Source organism: Protopterus annectens, chromosome 4.part1 (assembly GCF_019279795.1).
Source record: "Protopterus annectens isolate FY-2018-M chromosome 4.part1, PAN1.0, whole genome shotgun sequence".
In the NCBI taxonomy this organism is placed as follows: Eukaryota; Metazoa; Chordata; order Ceratodontiformes; family Protopteridae; genus Protopterus; species Protopterus annectens.
Window position 1 is genome coordinate 195,531,908 of NC_056734.1, and position 25,227 is coordinate 195,557,134.

A 25,227-nucleotide genomic window follows, 5' to 3' on the forward strand; every position below is an offset into this window, starting at 1 on the left:
TTGTACTAATTTAAATTGGTCAAGTTTATATTTTTGTACTGTCAGCAGTATTACCAGCATATAAGCTTATGCATTCCTTTGTTCGGGGAGTCTCCCTGGTACTTTCCATGAGGCTCCCACACATGTGTAATAAATACCACTGAAAGAGAGGAAGAATTGTCTTGTCTTCATTTAAGGTAAAAATGCTAAATGCAACAATTGGTGCAGTTTACTCGGATCTGAATTGACAACAGCTGCGGCAGTTGGGGATTGAACGAAATACTGCTAGTGAAAGGGCCCATGACACAATTTTCTGTTCTGGCAGTGTTTCTTTCATTTCCTGTACTCGCCTGCTTTAAAATTTGGTACTGATAACTTTGTAGAAATGTAATAATTCCTCTCATTCAGTTGTTTTGAGGTAAGTGGCATGCATTTCTTTTCTGTTATTGACTGTGCAGTATGAGAGTGGGTTAAAACGAAAAACTGGTGACATAAGAGTGAAAGGAGATACGAGAGTGGGGAAAACTATGTTTACAAAACATCACAGCTAAATCTGTAAAATACAGTATAGCTTATTGTGTGAAAATGGGAGCGAGTGTGGGAACCATAAAGAAGCCAGAAAGAGGTACACGAGCTGGTTATGTGTATTTTTGTGTGTCCCGGGACAGTTGTATATTTATAAGTCAGTGGGTCACCCTCACCAAGGGTGATGGTAAACTCGCTTTTCCAGAAAATGGTAGTTTTAATAAAAGTATTTTGCTTAATCTCCAAGGAACGTTAAGGAAAAAAGGGATAAGAATACCAGGGTTGTGCTGGTCAGCATTTAATGATTGGATAACAGAGGCGAACGAAAGAGAAAAGGATTCTGTTATTAGTAGTCTAAAAGATAATCAGCAAAAATTAAAAGAGCAATTGAGGGAATTATAACACACTGCTAGTAATGTAGATGTAGTAAATGGTAAATGCTTTAAGGGTCCACCTTTTTAAAGGGCTTTATCCTGTAAAGAAATTAGCTAAATTGCAAATAACAGAATCGTCAGAAGACGATAATGCCTGGCTTCCCCCACCACTGATTGCACCCCCGCAGTATCAGCCCCCCCTCGCTCAACAAGGAGCCGAAACACAGCAGCCACATTCCACCACTAGAGAGAGAGAGAGAGAACAAGCTGCGGACAGTCAGTCTAGTGAATCTGATCCAGAAAAGAGCGATAAAAAAAAGGGACCAAGAACTCGTAGTAAGACTCAAAGAAGCAAAAGCTGTAATGTACTTAAAATCTAAACCCTATTATAAAGGGAAAGGGAAGCGACATTTACACTGACGATGGCATTTTGGCCAGTTCCCCGCTATAACTGACAGTGGGGATGGATATTTTGGGCCAGATAAATTTAATCCAGATTCAGAATCGGAGTCGTCAAATGACGACAGATTGTTACCTTTGAGGAAGGTACCTAACCCAGCCCATGCTATAAGTGCACAGGAACCACCGACCGTTGTAGTACCTAGGGCGTGGTCGGCAGTTGATTTTCAAGCCATTACCAAATCACTACCGCCTATCCATACTAATTCAGCTAAGTTCCAGCATGTGCTGGCGGGACATATTTGTTTACAAAATCCTACAATAGAAGAAGTCAGGGCAGTTCTTCAGTACCCCATACCGGCTGATCTGATGAAATGAATTTGGGACCATGCTAATGTCCCTACTCCTATTCTAAAACATGATGCACAAGGACATAATGGGTTTGAAGCGGTCAGACAGCGTATAGTAGATGCTATTACAGTAATAGTCCCACCCACACCCAACTGGTCCAAAATCAAGTCAGTTCTTCAAAAAGAAGACAAACCTGTGGATGAGTATTTAAATGGTCTCACTGAAGCCTTTTGAGGCTTATTCTGGTTACCCAGAACCCACTGAAGGGCCGGCACAGAGTGGATTGTCGGCTGCCTTCGTAGATGGGTTACGCCCACAAGTACGGGATAAGCTAAAGGAAGTATGTTTAAACTGGCCTGGTCTTGGACTGCATGAATTAGTCACACAAGTGTAATACCTCTCCGACCACTTAGCACAGGAAAAATTGGTTAAAGCACAGACTCAGATGTGTACTGCCTTCAGGCAGCATGGACGGGGAAGACAAGCAAGAGGGAGAGGTGGACGCCAAGGGGCAGGAAACCAAAATAGACAAAACTGGCAGGAAACCCGATCAGCCACACCCCAAAGCTATAATAATCAGGTGGAGTGTTTCAATTGTGGCCAAGTAGGCCACTGGAGAAATGAATGTCCGTATCTGGCTGAGCAACCTGCCCCACCCACTGATAGTCACCTCAGTGGAATTCTAATTGGACCCCATCCAAATCGGCAGCCATCACAGTGAAGGTTCCCTGAACAAAGACAACAGCAGTTGTGCCCTTTCATCCCTGTGGATAAAGATGGACCACATGTTATGTTACTTGTCAAAAATAAACCACACCCATTTTTAATTGACACTGGAGCAACCAAATCTATGTTAGCTGGCGAAGCACCAATAAATATCCCCCTCTCCAATAACACAACTAGAGGGGTAGGTGTCTCTGGTATTCCTATTGAATATTCTGAAACCGCCCCAGTAACTTTGGGACCTTTACAAGACAATCATGCTTTTTTAGTAGGACCCTCAGCACCTTTAAATTTATTGGGGAGAGATTTTCTCTGTAAGATGGGAGCAACCATCTTCTGCACAGCTGAAGGAGTATATTTACAAGTACCTTCAGATAAACAAGATAGTATTTTGGCTACTTTAGATTAAATTGTCACTCTGCAAATATGTATGCAGTCTGACCTCGATAAAAATAAGCATTTAAATTCATTACCCTCTCATCTATGGACCACTCATGATAATGATGTTGGGTTTCTGATTTCAGCCACTGCTGTAAAAATAACCTTAAAACCCGGAGCAAAGTTACCTCGGGTACCACAGTACCCTTTGATGGCAGAGGCTACATCTGGGTATTGCCCTTGTCATTTCTGCATTGGTACAAGGAATTATAGCACCTACAACAAGTCTATGTAATACTCCAATTCTACCGGTAAGGAAACCTGGTAAACAAGCTTAAAGATTTGTGCAAGACTTGCAAGAAGTCAATAAAGCTGTCTTGCCTGTTTTTCCAATCGTACCAAACCCAGCTATGATTTTAAGCTGTATCCCACCAACAGCACATTGTTTTATGGTTATAGATACCTTATCAGCTTTCTTCTCTATCCCAGTACATTCAGATAGTCAGTATTTGTTTGCATTCACTTATAAGGGTCAACAGTATACTTGGCCCCAACTACCCCAAGGATATGTGGAATCTCCAACCCTATTCTCTAGAGAGATGCACAGACAACTGCAGGATTTACAGTTACCACCACGTTCAGTATTGGTCCAATATGTAGACGATATTCTTATAGCTTCACAAGATTCAAAGTCTTGTTCTTGTATAGAGGATTCACTTGTTAGTTTTAAAGTTTTTAGCTGAATGAGGTTTTAAGGTAAATAAATCTAAACTGCAGTTCTGTCAAGAAAAGGTACAATACCTGGGCCACACCATTTCTATGGGTTTACATCAAATACTTCCAAGTAGAATTATCTCCATTCAGACTGCCCCCCACCCTGTAACTCGGACAACTCAGGGGGTTCCTCGGCCTAGCAGGTTATTGTAGAGAGTGGGTGCCCAATTTTTTCAGACATTTCGGCCCCTCTGTTACAGCTTCTAAAAAAGGAAGTCGCAGACCCTCTTGCCTTGGTCCCCTGAACATGAAAACACCTTTCAGGCTATTAAAACGACACTGATAAACCCCCTGCCCTGGGGCTCCCAGATTATTCGAAACCCTTTGTTTTCTTCCATTGTGAAAGAAACAAGACTGCCCTGGGTCTGCTAGCGCAAGCGCGCACGGGGGGGGGGGGTATCTACCTATAGCATATTACAGCACTCAGACCCTGTTGCTTCCGGCTATCCACCCTGTTTACGAGAGGTGGCAGCCGCTGCTGTTTTGATCGATATGGCAGCACCATTGACTTTAGGACATGACACTATACTAGCAGTACCTCATGCGGTGCAAGCGTTACTCTTAAAAACAAAAACACAGTATCTTTCTAATGCTCGCCTCACTAAATATGAGTTACGTTTATTAAGTAATCCCGCTGTTCAAATTACACGTTGCTCACCACTAAACCCTGCTTCAATGATTCTAACTAGTGACGATGGCGAACCACATGACTGTGTGCTTGTAGTTAACACTGTTCTTTCTCCCGTTAGATTTGCAAGATGTTCCTTTGCTTAATCCTGATTTAGTTCTTTTTATAGATGGGTCCTGTTTATGAAATAATCTTGGGGAACTCCAGGCTGCATGGTCAGTCTGCTAGCCATCTGAGGTTTTACAAACTGGACAATTACCACCTGGCACTTCCGCACAAGCCGCGGAATTAGTGGCACTTTCGCATGCATGTAAAATGGCCAAAGACCGATCTGTTACTATTTATACTGATTAAAGTTATGCCCATGGTGTTCATGATTTTGGTACCTTGTGGAAGGAAAGGGGTTTTTTGACATCCTCTGGGGCACCGATTAAAAATTACCTGTATATTGATCACCTCTTACACGATTTATTATTACCTTCTAAAATTGCTGTTGTCAATTGTGCAGCTCAAAAGTCTAACGACTCCCTAGTAGCTAAGGGAAATAATATAGCTGACTGGGCTGCCAAACAGGCTGTTCTTTCACACACAGTTCAGGGACAATTTCTGCAGCCTATCTTACAAATTGTTACTTTTGACACTACTGTTTTAAAAACTTTACAAAGTGAAGCATCGGAATCAGAAAGAAAAACATGGCTGGCCCAAAGTTGTTTCAAATGCTCCGATTCAATTTGGCAGCATCCTGATGGCAGATTAATTTGCCCTATATCTATGTTAAATTCTCTTATAAAAGCATATCATTTGCCTGCTCATGTAGGGGTACAAGCATTAATCAAACAAATCCAGAAGGATTGGTTTGCCTCAGGACTTTCTGCTTCTGTGCAACATTTTTTGCGCACGTGTTCCATTTGTTTACAGCATAATATTTCAAAAGGCACTCTGGCTCCCGCTCAACCGGTACCAAAACCAATGGGACAATTTTGTGCCTTACAGTGGGACTTTAACTCCCACCTTGTACTAGTTTTAAATATGTTTTGACGGTTGATTTTTTTTCAGGGTGGTTAGAAGCCTACCAAAGTGCTAAAACCGATGCTATTTCAGTTGCAAAAAAAAATTGTATTATGAATTGATAACTCGTTTTGGTGTTCCTTGTCAAATATACTCAGACCGTGGAACGCATTTTACTGCTAAGTTAGTTGAATCATTGTGTACAATGTTAGGCATCACTTTTGAAATTTCATTGTCCACGTAGACCATAGGCATCAGGTATTATTGAACGAATTAATCAGACCTTGAAAACTAGACTTGCTAAAGTCACTTCAGAAACGGGCTTAACTTGGGTGCAGGCCTTATCACTAGCCTTACTTTCTATGCGAGCACAACCGCATCCTAAGGGTCTTTCCCCACATGAAATTCTCATAGGTCGCCCTCTGCGTATGCCCATGACACCACCACCACCCCTTTCTGAATATGATGCATTTGATAATGATATTCTCTTGTACTGCGAATCTCTTGTTTCCTTCCTACAGTTTCACCATTGGCAAGTAGCAGCTGCTCAACATCTTCCAGATCCTTTCCTGTCATCTGCCCTACAACCAGGTGATTGGGTTTACGTTAAGTCCTTCTCTAGAAAACCAGCACTCCAGCTGCGCTGGAAGGGGCCCTTCCTGGTTCTTCTGATGTCATCTGCTGTGCGACTGCAAGGATCTCCAACCTGGATCCACATTTCACATGTCAAAAAAGTTGTGCCGTCCGAAGACCAACAGCCTTTATCTTTTTCAACTCCAGATTCTCCTCCCATTGCTACTCGTACTCCAAGTAGAACTGTTCCAGTACCTGACTATGCCAAACATCTACCCTATTGGGAAACTCCAAACTCCTGACATTACGCAGACTCAACAACCATTTCCACAAAAATATTGGACAGCCATTTTGGTGGTCATTCTTGTTGTACTGTTATGTTTAATGTGGCTATTTTTATTTCCTGCTCCATCGATGCATCACACCAAGCGAGCCGTTTGGCACCCACATTTCAACACCTACCCAAGCCATCAAATATGTTTATGCTTCTACATTCAACATTTCTAACTGCTGGATCTGCACTGCCATTCCCTCCGTACATGGGGGATTGTCATTGGCTGCGGCTCCGCCAAGTATCATTGATAAATGGACTAGCTTACTCGACAACACTGCTAACATTACATCCAGTAAATCTATTGCATTACAACTTTCTCTCCGTCCCAATGGCACTCTGTGTTTCCGACGAAATTACTCAAGTCAACATCATTGGACTCGAAAAATGGGACAAAGTGTCTGCAACACGACAACTGAATACCAGTGCAATTACACAGAAGGAAACTGCATAGCCTCGGGCTGTCGAGTCTCATTTGATGCCATTCAGCCAACATTGAGAAATGCCTCATTACTTGGTTCTCGCAATATTGTATGTCTTGCCATATTCCATGGCATAACTACGGTCAGTGACCATTCTTCAAATGTTACCACCCTGGTGCAGGACTGTTATTTTATATGCGGAAGAAAGGCCTATAAATGGCTACCAGAAAACTGGTCTGGTAGCCATTTCTTAGGTTATTTAGTCCCAGCCATCAGACATGCATCTGTTTTACCTCAAGGAAAAATTCGGAATGTTCCAGAGGTTAAAAAGCCTGCCAATCCTGTAGGCAGAGTTGACACTTCATGGATTTATCATCATGACTTAGCTCATGCTGGCACCAAAGGACCATCTCATATGGACTTGGGTGATGATGTCATATCATGGGCTGGAATAATTCCAGCATACGGAGCAGTAAAATCAATTTGGGAACTGAGAAAACTGTCCAAATTGCTTGAAGTATTAAGCAATGCCACATTTTCTGCTTTAGAACTAGTGACTGATGAACTGATTGCTATGAGAGCTGTAGTCCTCCAAAACCGTATGGCTCCCGATTTCACCCTAGCAGTGAAAGGTGGAACTTGCGCTTTAATCCAGGAGGAGTGTTGTACATTTATTCCTGACAATCAGCACGAAATTGAAAGTCATCTCGAATTCGAAAGTCTCCGAACTCTAAGGCCAAGGAGGCCGATAACTCAACATGGGCATGGTTAACCTAACTGTTCTCAGGTTGGGGAGGTGGACTATTGAAGTTATTTTTATTAATCGCAGTATTCGCTCTTATTGCCTTTCTTGTTGTGTTTTTAATCAAAGCATTGATTTTGAAATTAAGGTCTTTTAAGACTACTAAAAAGGTGCCAAAGTTTTATATGCCTGCAGTCATAAATATGGATGATGAAATAAAAATGTGTGACAATGCTGAAAGAACCAGCCACATGGTTATGTTAGACTAAATGGTGATGCTTACACACATCAAATGGGGGATTGTAGAATATGAACGGCCAAAGTATGTTCTTAAGGAAATTGAGTATGTGACAATCTGCATGCATTAAGATGGACTTTGTACTGCGAACTCTCAGTAAACTGTGAATAGTAGAAAAGTACTGAAAAACAAGAGCCTGTTTGAAAGCAGGAAATGCATCTTATATGGAAGTGCATCCGATTTTCTTCTTCTGCCTAGAGATGTAGTAATGTGAACTGCTTTAAGCCTACGGGTAAACCACTGATTGGTTAATTGTCTTTTGTACTGATTTGGTCTAGTTTATATTTTTGTACTGTCAGCAGTATTACAAGCATATAAGCTTATGGATTCCTTTGTTCGGGGTGTCTCCCTGGTACTTTCCATGAGGCTCCCACACGTGTGTAATAAATACCACTGAGAGAGAGGAAGAATTGTCTTGTCTTCATTTAAGGTAAGATGCTAAATGCAATATCTACAAGGTTCCACTTCACAATGTTGAATTACTGAAAACTCGAACTTCATATGGTCGAGACCATATGATTGAGTTTTCAGTAACGCGAAATTATGAAGTGTAATTAAAAAAAAAAAAAAAAAAAAAAAAAAGTTTCTTCAGGGGGGCAAGCCCCCTACACCTCCCAACATAAATATACTAACTCCGAGATTGTGCTACAGTGCGGAAAAGGGAAATCTCCCATTCCACGCTCTATGCAGAAGTGCAGATGATTTCCAGTTTCCTCGCTATAGTGCGATCATGGAGATGGTATAATTAAGTAGAGAGGGTGCAGGGGAGGCTTGCCCTCCTGCAGAAATGATACGTTGTTTTTTTTTTCATTTCACTTCCTAATTTCGAGTTACTGAAAACTCGATCATATGGTCTCAACCACATGAAGTTCGAGTTTTCAGTAATTCGATATTGTGAAGTGGAACCATCTACAGCTATCTATCTATACAGTGAATATAAAAGGTGTACAAACCCCTGTTAAAATGCCAGGTTTTTTGTGATATAAAAAAATGAGACCACAATAAATAATTTCAAAACTTTTTCCACCTTTAATGTGACCTATAACCTGTTCAATTCAATTAAAAAACAAAACAAATCTGTTATGGGAAAAAATATAAAAAATAAAAAAACTTACAATACGCTGGATGCATAAGTGTCCACACCCTTACACTTTCAACTTTGTTGAAGCACCTTTTGATTTAATTACAGCATTCAGTCTTCTTGGGTACACACCTGCTATCAATTAAATCGACTCTGATTAACCCCAAACAAAGTTCAGCTGTTGTAGCAGGATTTTTCTGACATTTGCTCAGTTGCCTGGTACAGCAAAAGCCATGGTTCACAGATAGCTTACAAAGCATCAAAGATATCTCATTGTTGAAAGGTATCAGTCAGGAGAAGGGTACAAAAACTTTCCACAGCAATGGATATACCATGGAACACAGTTAAGACCGGCCATCAAAAAGTGGAGAAAATGTGGGATGACAGTGATGTTGCAAAGAACTAGACATCCCTCCAAAATTGATGAAAAGACTAGATGAAAACTGGTCAGCGCGGCTGCCAAGAAACTTACAGCAATACTGAAGGAGCTTCAGGAATTTCTGGCAAGTACTGGTTATGTACTACATGTGACAGGTTGTGTACTACATGTGACAATCTCCCGTATTCTCCATACGTCTGGGCTATGGGGTAGGGTTGCAAGATGGAAGCCTTTTCTTACACAGAAAAACATCACAATACATCAAGTCTCCCATGGTCTAATGAAACCAAGGTTGAACTTTTTGGCCAGAATTCCAAAAGGTACATTTGGTGCAAAAACACTTCACATCACCTAAAGAACACCATCCTCACAGTGAAGCATGGTGGTGGCAGTATCATGCTTTGGGGTTGCTTTTCTTCAGCTGGAACTGGGGCTTTAGTCAAAGTGGAGGGAATTATGAACAGTTCCAAATACCAGTGACTTTTGTCCCCAAACCTTCAGGCATCTGCTAGAAACCTGAAGATAAAGAGGAATTTCACTTTTTAACACGACAATGACCCCAAGCATACATCCAAATCAATAAAAGAATGGCTTCACCAGAAAGAAATTAAAGTTTTGGAATGGCCCAGCCAGAGCCCAGACCTAAATCCAATAGAAAATCTGTGGAGTGACCTGAAGAGGGCTCTGCACAAGAGATGCCCTCACAATCTGCCAGTTTTGGAGCGCTTTTGCAAGGAAGAGTGGGCCAATATTCCCAAGTCAAGATGTGCCGTGCTGACACTCTTACCCAAGAGACTGAATGCTGTAATTAAATCAAAAGGTGCTTCAACAAAGTATTAGTTTAAGTGTGTGCACACTTATGCAACCAGCTTATTGTACTTTTTTTTATTGTTTATATTTTTCCCCCAACAGATTTGTTTATTTTTCAATTGAATTGTACAGGTTATAGGTCACATTAAAGGTGGGAAAAGTTTTGAAATGATTTATTGTGGTCTCATTTTTTTATATCACAAAAACATGGCATTTTAACAGTGTGTGTAAACTTTTTATATCCACTGTGTGTGTGTGTGTGTGTGTGTGTGTGTGTGTGTGTGTGTGTGTGTGTGTGTGTATATATATATATATATATATATATATATATATATATATATGTATATGTGTGTGTGTGTGTGTGTATGTAAATATATATGTGTAAAGTAACCTGTCCTATGCTTCCACTACAACATTCCCCTCCACAAAACCAAAAGTTAAAACCAGTATGGTAATTCCTAATGATGGAAATCCTGCTTATGGACTAGCTCATGGTTTACCCAATAGGAAGCACAACAGAAAAAGAAAATTAAGACCCAATGGTGACTGGCCTGACTGCATGTTACTGCAGCGGCAGAGAATGGGATAAACATAATTTTTTAAATTGTTCTGAAAGCTGAAACGAAAATGGTCAAAATGATAACGCACATTGAAAGTCTGAGCAGACACATGCACCAACTTTGTAAAACATCTAAACATACCAGAAAATCCACCATGAAGTTACTGACAAAGTCTAAAGTGAACGGTGGACAGCAACATGATAAAAATGCATCTTAACATATAAAGTACAGTTTTGTACCTACCATAAATGTAGATGTTAGAGTGTTCACACTGCTGCAGTCATCACACTTGGGTTATCCTGCCTTCAGGCGGTCCCACAGTCAGCCAGAGTTCCAAAGTCTTGGTCCGGCGTCTGTTGCTGTCGCTTCTTCCCTGATGTCAGTGCGCCAGGAGTATATAAGTGGCATCCGACGCCATTTTCTTCAGTTTTTCTTGCCCCAAATGTCAGGTGCGCCCAAGTAGGTAGGCAATACATATTGCTAACAAAACATATAAAAGGAATACCTTCAGTTACAAGCAAATACACCACAAAGGTTGTACAGGATAGAAAGGTATAGAAAAGTTCAGCTAGGTCAGAGGGGATGGAGGGAGGGTAACCTGGACTTCAGCAGTGTGAACACTCGAACATCTACATTTATGGCAGGTACAAAACGGTACTAAGTTCGTGTTACACTGCTGCAGTCATCACACTTGGGTTGAATCCCAAAGCTAAGGATGGGCGGTGAAACTAAACAGGGTTTGGAGAAGCTAGTAGGCCCTGCAGAACTGCAGTGGCAAAGACAGCTCTGGTTTTAGAGTATAGAGGTAAGTGATAGTGCTTGGTGAAGGTGTGCACTGAACTCCAAGTTGCAGCCTCTAAAATATCCTTTGGTTGGTACCCCTCTGAAGAAGGCTGTTGATGTTGCTGTAGCCCTGGTGGAATGGGGCCTAATGTTACCAGGTACAGGTTTCCCATGGTGTGTGTAGCAGAAACGGATACAATGTCCTATCCATTTTGAAATGGTCTGTTTTGAGATTGCCTTTCCTTGTGATCCTGCAGCATAGGATACAAAGAGCTGGTCAGATTTTCTGAAAGCCTTAGTTTTATCCAAGTAGTAACGTAATTGCCTGTGAATGTCCAAAGAGTGTAGGAGCCTTTCCCCTTTGTTCTGGGGGTTTGGATAAAAGGTGGGCAAATGAATGGTTTGGTTTAGGGCCATACTGGATACCACCTTTGGCATAAAGGAAGGGTTAGTTCATAAAGCGACTCTGTCTTGATGAAAAATGATGAAAGGCTCCACTGCCATTAGGGCCTTTAGCTCTGAGACTCTTCGTGCTGAAGTTATTGCTAGCCGCAGGGCAGTTTTCCATGATAGAAACTGTAAGTCAGCTATAAAAGCTGGTTCAAAGGGTGGTAGTGTAAGATTTTCCAAAACAAAGTTGAGATCACAAGTTGGTGTTGGTGCTCTCTGGGGCGGTCTTATGTTCTTAGCCCCTCTGAGGTACTGTCTTAGTAATGGATGTGAAAATATAGGAGGATCCGTGTTGTACTGAGCTGAAATAGCGGAGGCGTGGATCTTAATAGATGAAAAGGAAAGTCCTTTGTGCAACATCTCCGTTAAATATTGTAGAATCTGAGAAATATTTGGGACAAGGGAATTTTGGCCTTTAGCCTGGTTCCAGGTGCAGAATCTTTTCCATTTGTCTGAATAGGCTTTCCTGGTGCTGGGCCTCCTGGCCTCCAGAATGACCTTCATAACAGCTTTAGAGAGAAGTGTTGACTGGTTGTTTAGGTAATTTGCCATGCAGCCAGATTTAAAGTCTTGAGCTGGCTGTGTAGAACTGATTGTTTTGTTGAGTGAGCAGGCGAGGAATTTGAGGTAAAATCCACAGTGGGCCTTGAGCCATGTTCCTTAGTATTGGATACCAGTGTTGGCGTGGCCAGTCTGGAGCAATGAGTATCATTTGTGGCCTCTCTAATCTGGCTTTCAGCAGCACCTTTGCCAGAAGAGGCAGTGGAGGAAAGGCATACACTGTTAATGTTTTCCAGCTGAATGAGAGGGCATCCACTTTCCAAGCTAGTGTGTGGTATGTCCTTGTGCAAAATTTCCGTAGTTGGTAGTTTTGGGGGGAGGCAAACAGATTTATGTCTGGGCTCCCCCATTTTTGAGTTATCATTGCGAATACTTGTGGATCTAGTTTCCACTCATGAGGATCTATGATGTTTCTGCTTAGATCGTCTGCCAATGTGTTTTTCTTTCCTGGTAGGAATTGTGCTTGTAGTTGAACTTGGTAGGTCAGTGCTGTGTTCCACAAAGTCATTGCTTGCCTGCATAGGGGGTAGGAATGTGTGCCCCCTTGCTTGTTTATGTACCACATCACTGTGGTGTTGTCCATCTTTATTATGAGTTGTCCTGGATGTAGGAGGTCCTTGAAAGCTGTTAGGGCATTTTGTACAGCTAGCATCTCTTTTTGATTGATATGTAGATGCCTTTGATCTGCAGACCATTTGCCCTGAATACACTGTCCTGCCATGTGTGCTCCCCAGGCATAATCCGATGCATCTGTTGTTATAGTTTGCCTGGCTTTGGGTAAGGTAAAAGGCTGACCCTTGTTGAGGTGACATGCCTGAGCCCACCATAGAAACTCCTGTTGAAGGCAGAGAATGAGTGGTATTATTGTTTCCAAGCTGTGGCTGTGTTGAGTCCATATGCTTTTCAGGTACCATTGTAATTTCCTCATATGCAGTTTTGCATATGGTATTAGTAGTATGCAAGATGCCATGAATCCCAAGGCCTGCAGAATTTTTCTTGCAGGGAGTCGAGTCTTTGTTGCCATCATTTTGAAGTATTGAGTCAGTTGTCCTTGCTTGTCTGACATGAGATAAGCCATCTGGGCCGTTGTATTTAAGCTGGCACCCAGGAATATTATGTCATGTGAGGGCACTAGTTTTGACTTCTTTTCGTTTACTGTGTACCCTAGGCAACTTAATAGGTTTTTGACAAACGCCAGATGCTTTAAAAGAATGTCCTTGCTTTCTGCTTGAATAAGGCAGTCCAGGTATGGATATATTTGAATTCCTCTTTGTCTGCAGTATGCAATTACTGGTGCCAGGCATTTTGTGAAGACCCTGGGCGCAGTAGATAAGCCAAAGGGCAGTGCAGAGAATTGGTAATGGATTGAACCTGCTATAAATCAGAGGTATCTTCTGCAATTTTGTCTGATAGGGACATGCAGGTATGCCTCCTTGAGGTCCAACGGTACTAGCCAAGCCTTCTTGCCCAGCATGGGAAGAAGTTGCTGTAGTGTTAGCATCTTGAATTTGGGTACTTCCAGATATGTGTTTAGAATCAAGAGGTCCAGAATGGGTCTCCAGGCTTTGTCCTTTTGGGGAACTAGAAAGAGTCTTGAGTAAAATCCTTGTCCTTGCTCCTGTGCAGGAACCTGTTGAATGGCTCTCATGTCCATGAGAGCTGTAATTTCTTTTTGAGCCTCTGCCCATTGATTTGGTGGCAGGTTTGGCATTCCTTTTATCCTTGGTAATGTGTGAAAGTGGAATCTGTATCTTTGAGATACAATATTTAGGACCCATTTGTCTTTTGTGATGATGTGCCAGTTGTCTGCAAAAAGTGCTAGTTTTCCTCCCAAGGGAGCTGTTGCTTGGCAGTCTGAGGGGTTAGTCATTGAGTTTGTCTTCTGATAGTTTGAGACCTGTCTTCTCCTCCTTTCTGTGTTGTGGCACCCCATTGTCGAGGCTTGTAAGAGCCTTGTGACTGACCTCTGCCCCTTGGGCGTCTGTATTTGCCCCTCTGTGGTCTGTCAGAAGCTGGAAAGGACCAGTTTTTGGTTGGCCAATTTCTGCTGAAACGAGGGGGTTGAACCTGTAAAAAATCCTTGACCGTCTGCATAGATTTTGCCTTATCCTCCATTTTCTTTAAAACCTCTTCTGCTTTTACACCAAATAAAACATCCTGCTGTAAAGGTGCATCCAATAACTTTGCTTTAACATGATCAGGTAAAGTTTGTTCTTTTAACCAAGCATGCCTACATATGACAGACCCTGTCACTGCTGCTCTACACGAAGCTTCCAATGAATCAAATCCACATTGCAAAGTATGTTTTCCCACTTGTTCAGCTGCATGCAACAAATCTTGCATTTCCTTGTAATCAGGCTGCTCTGTGATAATTTTTTGTTTTAACTGAGGCATCAAATATTGTTGATATTTCAGCATGTGAAACTGGCAATTTAAGGCCCTCATAGCTACAGTAGCTGAGGTATATACTTTCTTTCCCCATCTGTCTAGTGCTCTAGAATCCCTTTCAGAGGATACAGGATTTTTAGCAATAGAGGCCTTAGCCCCTTTGGGACCCTGGGAAATGGTTTCTGGGTCAGCAACAGGGCTTTTATATAGGAATTTGTGTGAGTCAGGGACTCTGTAGTATCTGTCTGGTTTGGCTGGTGCAGGAGGTAGTGAATCTGGGTTAAGGCTAGATTCTGAATAATCATCATCCATAATGTCTAACACGGGTGGAATAGCAAGTGGTCTGTGCTGGGGTAGTAAAAGGAACTCTCTGAGCCTTTTCTTAGAATCGGAGTAATCCTGGCCTTCCCAGTGGAAATGTTCCCTCATGGTATGTAAAGTTTCTCCAAAAGAGTAGTCTTCTGGGAGAGATGCTGAAGGAATAGACTCTTCAGCATCAGAGTCTTCATAAGGGGGAAAAGAGTATTCCTGTTCCTCAGAAGAATCTGAGGAAATTGAAACCAGGTCAGAGGAAGCATTGTCCTCCTCCTGTCTAGGCCTTTTATCAGGAGGGGGATGGGAACCCCTGATTAGGGTAATTAAGTCTTCAGCCATCTTTAGCATGTTTCTTAGGCATGGGGCCTTGTACTGGAGACTGCTGTACAGTCTTCTTTGCTTTTAAAGGAGTTTTCGGCTTTGCATAGGATTTAATAGCGAGTGTAGTCGGTCTGAAGACACCTTCTGCAACTGAAGGCGTTTCAACTACACCGGAATCTCCTTCAGCCATGGAGTCGGAAGGGCCTAAAGATAAAGGTTGTGAAGGCCTAGCAATCTCCGCTTGGGAATCGAATGCCGCCTGGGGTTCTAAATCAGCGGTCGTCAGGGGCTGCCGTAGGCACCTCACTGAAAACCGGAGAACCGGCGACTGGTCTAGCAGAGGCCTCGGAATCTGGTTTGGGTCTCGGCTGCCTGTCCTTATCTTTGCGTTTTTTATGCATTCCGGTCGTCGGCTGCTCCGACGGCATAGTATAATTAAATTTCCTACCAAAATAATGTCGGGCGAAATCAAACCGACGTTTAATAGTTCGTTTGTTAAACCTAGCACAAAACAGACAACCTGTGACGTTGTGGTCTGGGCCTAGGCAAGGAATACAATAAGAATGAAAGTCCTTATGAGGTATTTGCTTCCCACAAGAAATGCAATTGTTAACTTTTTCTGACATCGGACTGAGGCAAGAAAAGGTTCCCCAATGGGGTACTTAGCTTTATTGAAGACTTCGGTCTGAAATTCGATTTGAAAATCTCATGAGTCGGCCGACCGACACTTGCGAACTGCTTCTGCTTCGGGCACCGCACGGCAAGAAAGACTGGGGAAAATGGCGTCGGATGCCTCTTGTATACTCCTGGCGCACTGACGTCAGGGAAGAAGCGACAGCAACCGACGCCTGACAAAGACTTTGGAACTCTGGCCAACTGCGGGACCGCCTGACGGCAGGATAACCCAAGTGTGATGACTGCAGCAGTGTAACACGATGAACATCAAAGCACCATAGACTAGTAAGCTCTGTTCTAACTGAGGAAGTAATGCAAAGAATGAAGAAAGGAGCATGCACGGTAAGCAGTATTCTCACCTGTCAGAAAAAGAAAAAGAAAAAAAAAACCTCCGTCAGTGCTTTAAGAAAATGATACTTTAAACATTGTTAAAGCAGGATATAGCAAACTGCTCGGTCTTTTAACACCTAGTCTTAACGTTTATCTTTTTGTACTTACCTGAAAAACAAATACATTTAATATGAAAGTGCTTTATGAAAAATCTGCTGAAACTTGACAACTACAACGCATTTAACAAATGAGGAATTAGTGTGCTTTAATTAGTTCAAGAAAAATTTTACTTCTGTTTTAATATGGCTGTTAAACAAGTGTATTACAGTAAATATAGTTTATTCACAATAATTTAACTTAAATAACACAAGGGTTTGGTGCTGCACTACATTTTTAAAAGGATCATTTGTAACAAAAACTGGTAGGAGAAGGTGAAAGTGTCACTCAAGGTGACATTTTCCCATGATACTGTTCTGAATTCAATAGCAAATTTATGCAGGAGCTCTCTTTCTTAGACCATCCCATAATGAAAAAAATGCCACTTTTACATAATGTTTCCATTAAGCCCCACATTTGGTTGGTAGTTTCCTTCCATGCTGCTACCAATGTTCACGCTTTCACAGTCTGGCTTTTTTATCACCAATAAACATGAAGGCATGCTTTCACCTAAACCTCCTACCCAGAAAATAGTTAATATTTTTCTTCTAGCAGCAACTGTGTAACACAGCGACAAGAAGTTAAAAAACAATGTTTGTTATATTAAAATCTGTGAGCACAGACATGAGGTAAGACATGGAGAAACAGGGAACTGTTTCCCCTTTTTAACTAAAAGGCCACAAATAATGGCCAACCTGATCAACAAGTTTAAAAGTTTCTCCAGATACCTGCACCATTCAAACCCCCAGAAAACAGCTGTAGTACATCAGTCAACAGTCAATGTATCCACCTGTCTTCTGTATAACAGTGTGTTCCTATTCCCTTTCTCAATAGCAAAATTGTCTGGCTCCTGGAATACACCAGTTTACTTGCCCATTGTAATTCCACTATAATTCCATGCATGATCATGTCAGAGTTCCTCTCATAAGCTTCTCAGTGAAGTCCATGCATTTCATGCAGGTTTTTCTTGCAACACTGTAAGACTGTACTGTCCGCAGAGATACAGTCACCCATCTAGAGGATTGCCTAAATATACCATGGTCACTTCCGTGTTACCATATACAGCAGATACTGCCGGAAATAAGCACGCTTTGGGCAGTCCTCGAAATGCAACACCTAGGAATTCATAGCCACGTTCAAAGGCTAAAGTCCTGTCTTCCATATCCAAGATGATGCGTATCCTTTCTCCTATCTAAAAGGAAAAAGAAACGACTAAATCAGTTAAGACAATAACAAAAGCAATCTGCACTACAGACTTGGAGAATGAAAGGTTAGTCACAATAAACTGTAGGATGAACTACAATACAATCAACTGCACGGATTTTTCTGCCGATTTTTCTTAAAATACATTATCCACTTACAATAATACTGTGCAAAAAGACATCAAATGAGGTAAAATCTAGTTCAGATAAAGGCAGCTTGCGATGGAAAGCACAAAGTACTAGAGATGGTGTATGCCAAATGGACATGAAAATAGCGAGACTTGCAAAATATGCTTTACTCAGACTACCAAATGATCAAATAAAGCCGTTTCTAATGTACTCACCACAATGTTCCATCTATGTTGTCCATTTTCATTCTTCCTCAACCTGTGGGTGGACTCAGCCGCTTTCCAAAGCTTTAGGCTCCAAAGCTCAAGCTCCTCCTCCACCCATAATGCCTCATTCCTCCAGATTACCTCAGATCGAGTTTTCTGGTAACATAAGCATACAATATACGAAAGTATAAATACAATTAGGTAAGCAATAGAAAGAGAGCAAGGTTCAGGAGCACAAACAGGAACTTTGGTTGCTACAAACATATCCATCAGGTCTTTCACATCCATGGGCAGGGGGAAGGAGTGTGGGAAAGTTGAAGAATAAAAACGGACAACACAGATGGAGCGTTATGGTGAGTACATAACTTTTTATCTTGAAATTATCATTTTCATTCGTTCCTCAACCTCTGGGGCACGGTCCCCAGCTACAGTAAACCTGGATGGCCCTCATGGAAGGCTGTTCTGGAGCATTGCAGAACCAAAGGCAGCTCTATTTTTGGAGGTAATATCTATCTTATAGTGTGAAATAAAGGTATGAAGGTTTGACCACGAAGCTGCTGCATCACTCATCAACTGAGACCCTAGACCAAAAAGCTTGGGATGTTGACATGGATCTGGTAGAGTGGGCTTTGACTGGTGTGGGCAAAGATGTACCCTTAAGATGCATACACAAAAGAAATGCAATCTCAACCATTTGACTAAAGTGGCCTTAGAAACTGGTTTTCCTTTTCTGATAATTGATAAAGGATATGAATAACTGATCAGACTTTCTGAATGATTTTGTCCTGTCCAGATAAAAATGCAGTTGTCTATGAACATCTAATAGATGAAGGACATAACTCTCCTTGTTTTGAAAATTGGGAAAGAAAACTGGTAGGTTGATGGACTGGTTAATATTGTTCCCTGTAGCAGCTTTGGGTAAAAAGGAAGGATTAATAATGTAAAGTGGCTATCTTTACGGAAAATCAAATCAAATAAGGAGGTTTGTATTAAAAAAAAAAAAAAAAAAAAAAAAAAAAGGCTTGTAACTCTCAAACCATTGTAGAAGTGATGGCCAACAAGTTTTCCATGAAAGGAATATCAAATTTACTTTGGCCAAAGGTTCAAAGGGAGGACTGACTAGTGCCCGATCCAAAGTAGGGGTGGGATCCTTGACAGGAGGGCAAAGCAAGAAGGTACCTCTAAGAAAGACTTTGCACAGTTTTGAAGAAGCTAGCTATGAAATTTTTTCTCTGATGTGATTATCTGAAATGGCCACAATACAAAAAGACACTGCAGAGGTAAGAAGGATAAAAAGCTGTAGAGCAGCTCAGGAAACGAAGGAATGTTTTAATAGTATAAATACAATTACATGCATGAACCACGCGAAAAAGGAAAACACTTAACAGGATCATCGCGGTTTTTTTTTTTTTTTCCATTTTGCTGCCCTCCAGAGACCCAACCATGCCATTACCTTTATGCAATGAAAAAATATACAATTTATATTTTCCTTTTCACAAATCACTAACCCAAAAGTACAAATTTTAACCTAAGACAAATTTTGTTAAAACACATAACTTCTGTTACAGTTTCATCATAAAAATAATTTTAATATAATAAAATACTTCCTAAAAAATTCTTAATCTAAAGTCTAGCTGCCCTAAGTTTTAAAATTGGGACTAGGGAGATATTTTCATTGAAGCCCAGGGGATTTATTGGGCTTCCAATATTAACCACCAGTAAATCTCTTGGGTATTCTACTTTTATCTTCCATTGTCCCCCTCTTGGGTCTTGTAAAAAACTTTTGCAAGGAAGCAAAGTATACTATTTTTGTTTTGGAAGTTCAAAGTATGCTTACAAAGTGCATTTGTTATGCCTTTCTTTCTAATGTTATAAAAATGTTCAGAGAGTCTTCTTTTAAAAGCCCGTTTTGTCTTCTCGACATAGAACGCTAAACATTTAATGCACTAAGCCAGATAAATCACTCATTTGCTGTTGCAATCTGTATAGCTTTTAGACTGCAGTGGTGGTGCTGCGGTAGCGTTGTCGCCTCACAGTAAGACGCTGTCCTGTTCGAGTCTCAGCTAGAGCGTCTTCTGTGTGGAAACATGCGTGAATGGGCGTACCTTTGTTGAAGGTTGTGCGTCAGGGCTGGCAACTCGGCACATAAAAATCTACTGCCAATCATTAGCGGACCGGAGTTCCGCTGTGGCGACCCCTAACCGGGAAAAGCCGAAAGACACAACATCTGTCTCAGCTCTGAACATATATGCAATTCTGTATTACTAATGTGGGCACATTTTCCACACCTAAACGTACCTTTCTTACTTCTCGTGTTACCTATACCTTTATGTTGAGCTACCTCTAATATACTTTTTTATATTACAACTCTTCCTGTACGTAAATTTTAAAGGCAATATATTTAAATATCCTTTTTAAATCTAAAAAGCTGGCAAACTTTTCCCAAGTTTTAGTTATAACATTCTTACTGACATTTATAATGACTTTTAAGAGAGATGCTAAACTATTTCCTTCTTCCATGTTCTGGTTGTAGTTATTAAGCATTTCGTAGTGTGACCGACTTCAAATTAATATTCACTTACCTAAAATGGGACCATGACTATCTTTTCTCCCATCCTTTACTTCTTTTACTTCTTCAATAATTCTTACTGGGAACTTTCTCCAAGAACATTATTTTTTTCAATCAATCACACTCATTTTTAAAATTTCCTTCTTCAGATATCTTCATTGATATATTAAACTGACCCTTGAGGACTCTTTTGTTTAGAGGGGTGTGCATTTATAAAATATAAATAAGAGTTTGAAAATGTATTTTTTCTATAGACTGTAGACTTAAACTGCTCATTAGCTTCAGGTTTATGAATAACATCTTAAGTAATTCACAATTTTTTTAGTGATATTGTAAGTAAATTTATGGAACTCTGTAGTGGCATTAATATAATTTAAGAATTTCTTCAATTTATCTTCTGTCCCCAGGATTCACTAATCTTCTGTGTAAGACTAAATTAGTCTTACACAACAGCCAGTCTAAGAGTAAGACGGCAGCACGCCATGCATATTAATGAGGGCTCGCTGCCTCATCTCTAAAACTAACACGGAGCATGGACGAGTGTAGAGGGCGGGTCGGACTGCCGTTCAGTCCAAAAGTCCATGCCCCTGCAAGTTTGAAACTCGGGAAATGTCTAGTTACATGAGCGAGTCCATTCACTTGTGTACATTCTAACACTAAACTCCCCCACAGTAAACCCCGTACAAATATAAAAAGTAAAAGAATTTTTTTTTCCATTTCCGATATAGCTGCCTGTATTTGCGCGGGTTTGCCCATTGCTTAGCTACAGTTAGCAGTTTAGACACCGAAGAGGATAATAAGAAAAATATAAGCAAATTAAGTGAAACAGCGATAGTGTAGTGGTTACAGCCTTCACACAAAGAGGAGGCATTCCCGGTTCGAGTCCCACCGCTACACTTTTCATTTTCTGTTGGAAATCTGTATACAGAAATATTTACTGACATGTATTATTTAAAGTTTTGTAAAAAGCATTGAAATGTTACATGTAGTAGTGAACGAATCTTGTATTAGATTATATATATATATATATATATATATATATATATATATATATATATATATATAGGAAGGTGAAATGGTTATGCATACTGATCCATGAGTAAATTATTTTAAGCAATGTAAAGCACTGCTAAGCATATTTTACCAGTATTGAGCATATTTATATTTAATTGCTCGTAGCTGAGCACTGCATTAACTAGCAGAATGTATTTGCGTGGAGCTGCGCATCGCGCAAACTAGTGCAAACAGACCATGTTTGCGTGGAGCTGCGCACTGCACTAACCAGCACGTCAGGCAACGTTGGGCAAAGCCGGCTAAACACGGCCACACCTCATTCACTATACCTTAACCATTCTGGTCTGGCCAGTAGGAAAATAAAAACAGTGACAGGGCTCGAACTCGGGATACTGTGCACTATAGTCACAGTACATAACCACTAAGCCATGACAGCATTTCATAACCATGCACTTTAAACAGACACATATCTATCAAAGGAATATTAAACATTGCTAACATCAGCTAAGCAGGTGTGCCTACAGCTGAGTTTTTCGAAACTGGCCAATTACAAATAAGTGTGGGAAATTAGGTATATTTAAGCTCCACAGGCGGGAATACTTGCCATAACTGGTTGTTGCTCCCTTCTGCAGTCAGATTGGTCGGTGTTGGAGAAGGCACTCGATTTTGAGTGCAACGTTGGAGCATTGAGGAGACCAAAGTAATGGTTTGGCTCCTTGTCCACAATCATGAGGAAAGACTCCTGCGGGCCAGTACCAGGGCACCCAATACAAAACAGAGGCCTGGAAATGTCTAGCTCACGATCTCACCAGTGCCACTGGCGTTCCTCGGACTGGTGAGCAGGTCAGGCACCATTACTCTGACCTGAAGCGATGCACGGATCATCAACTGGACTAGTGGATCCAGGAGGCCCGTGGGATGGCAAATGCCCCAGTACTGAGTAAGTAGCCATTGTATTAAGTATTTAAGAATTGCTATTCTTGTCGATACTATGGATAGGTATGTCTAATTATCACTGCATTTACTTCACAGCTGCAAGTGTCTGGGCTATGAATCAGCAAGCCCATGAAGATAGGCTGTAAAGGCTGCGTCACCAGGCAGGTTAGTAATTACTCTGCATGTACTGTTATATAAAATAAATGAGAAAGCCTTCAAAAAGTGTTTTAACCCAGTAAATAAAGGTGTAATAATTCTTTAATAAAGGTATAATTCCTGGAGTGCGTCTGTGTGATTTTCTTTGAAATGTTGTTGCACTGTTGCATTTTAGAAATAGTACTGTTGTATTAAGCAGCATTAGTTAACCCACACTTGGGTAGGCCCATATAAAGTGGGTGAAGGGAGTGCCAGTAGCTTTTATGCATATTTACAGCCCTTAACTGTTGGTTCATGCCCAGCATGTACAGGTTAATCTGGGAGTAGCTTGGTATTGTGTTCCCCAGAAATGTCAGTGTGCTGCCAGAAATGTAGGGAGCTGTTAACATACAACTGATAATTTCACCTGAACATATCTAGATAATTATATGAAAGTAGAGCTGTTAGTGTACCATCTCAGCAGTAGTGTGTGTGTGAGCAACTCTCGAAATATGTAGCAGTAACATCTGTATCCTGGACAGTTTGTATGTCAGATACAGCTCATGTATATACTGATCTAGCAAAATCCAATTGCACAATAGGAGGACATTGGGTAGTGTAATAATACATGTAAGGGACATATATAACTGCAGTTAATAGGAATGTAGTGTAAACTAGAGTTAATTGAGCTATCTTTTCCACCCTACTGTATGTGCATAAAAAATGCAATCCCACACCTCAATGGGTATGTCTAATCTCAAAACATTTGTTGGGACATATGTCCTATTGGTTTATAAATATTTGCATTCATTTCTATGCATGTGCCCTGTTCAAATACCACAATACTGGTGGCCTGTTGCAATCAATTAAACCTGCATGCTGTTGTAATGTCCACTATTGTTCTATATATGCATGTGTTATGCTTGCTTTTCAACTGTTGAAACTCTGGTGTGTTAGGTTAATGGGAATACTTCTGCATGCTGTTATAACTAACTGGGAATGCTGTTGACTGTTACTAACCCATATCTTTATTAAATTCTCCAAAACATAGTTCGTATGGGAAGGCCGGTCCCAGCGGACCCACCTCAGATGGCCATGGCACCTGGCACCAGCAGGTCCGGTGCCCAGCCTGGGACCTCCTCCTCCGTTGGCCCTGTGCCACCTTTGGGTGGAAGCGCTGCAAGGGATGGGGCTCGGCCACCCCGTGCAAGCATGGGCGGAGGTAGCCACGGTCCGGGCTGTGGTGCTTAGAGAGATCGAGCATTCTGTTGCAGAACCTCTATGCCAGCTTGAGGCACGAGTGGCGGAACTCCCGGGTCAGCCTGCCCCTCCTACACAGCCACCCTCTGGGCTGTGAAGGTGCAGTTGTGAAGGCCCATGGGTGTGGATCTCAGTTCCACTGTTACCATATGTGGGCTCATGGGCTTGCGATTTCCAAACATCCCTCCCTGTCAATGGTGTTCACCCACCACGTGTCATATTCCACCCCTGTATGCGTCTTGTTTGTCTTGTCTGTTTATCTCCCCAACCTACCTCCCCAAATATACCTACTTCCCCTACCCCACATTCCATTCACACCTGGAAAAAATAATAATAAAAGGGGCAATCTGCTCCCAAAAAAAAAAAAATTACACCCCATACATAGCTGCCTATTTTGCACACATGTCCCTTGGACACATAAAATGTAATTTAACTGGCATTACAACAGGCTTTGTTGTCCTCACCTCTCTCTCAGGGGTTGAAAGTTTCATATTTACCCCCAAATTTATTCCATATGCACAGCTGTTGCTGTTAAAGAAATGGGCAGCTATGGACCTTCCCTACACCCGTCCTGCACATCCCGAGCTATTTTCCCTAATGTCTTTCCCTCTTTGTGCCCCTTTTTTCACCACTTTCCTATCTCCCCATTTTCTTTTCTTTCAAAGAAATGAGCGTGGGGGTTAGCAGGAGTAAGCACTATTAAGCAGTAGTTAGCACGAGTGTGCACTTGCTTGCTCTTAGCTAAGCATCGCGCAAACCCACTTACAACTTCTTAAAAGTGCCTTAGTCACTCTGTATGTGAGGGCCTTTGTTTTGCTCAGCAGCAAAAATAAAACACCTCTGTCAGTCTCGAACCCCGGACCTTGTACACACTACACTGCATGAAGTACCACTAAGCCACGGTAGATATACAACAAGTTGGTGCTGAAATAAATACATCATGCATCAGAATGAGTTTATGTAAAGGAAAAACAGGAATGCCATACCACACAACTTGCTCTGTGGAGCTTTACCAACAGTTGTTGTGGGATTACATTACATGACTGATGAGAGAAGCAGCCATTCTAGCAGGAAATAATGTTACACCATCACTTTACAACCCCCACACAGTATCATAGCAGGACAAACACTGTTATATCTGTTTAGGGCAGAGGCCATACCTCCCAACTTGTCCCAAATTTTCAGGGATGTCCCTGATTTTGAAACAAAATTTAGCTCTGTCCCTCTGAATCCCTCTGAAAACTACTGACTTTGGCCAGAAAGATGGTGAATTACACGCAAGGAGTAATGACAATAATTAAGAGTTAGACACTTCTTTTACTTTAGAAAAGGTGTATTAATCCATATGCTCTGGTTCTCTCAAAGTCTCAACTTAATGGCACTAATATTTTAAAGGTGTCCCTGACTTTTTCTCTACTTTTCCCTGAGTCTGTTCAAATATGTACCTGAGTGTTTGAGAGGT

General features: G+C 41.3%; 1 protein-coding gene across 1 annotated transcript in view; it reads right to left on the reverse strand.

Moving 5' to 3' along the window:
* Positions 1–16,427: 16,427 nt before the first annotated feature.
* The window catches only part of FBXO45 (F-box protein 45), a 393,871-nt gene continuing 385,071 nt past the window's right edge, over positions 16,428–25,227 (reverse strand). The window contains exon 3 of the mRNA XM_044070099.1: positions 16,428–17,506. Coding sequence (XP_043926034.1) covers positions 17,321–17,506 — 186 coding nt within the window. The 3' untranslated portion in view covers positions 16,428–17,320. The remainder of the gene's footprint in view (positions 17,507–25,227) is intronic.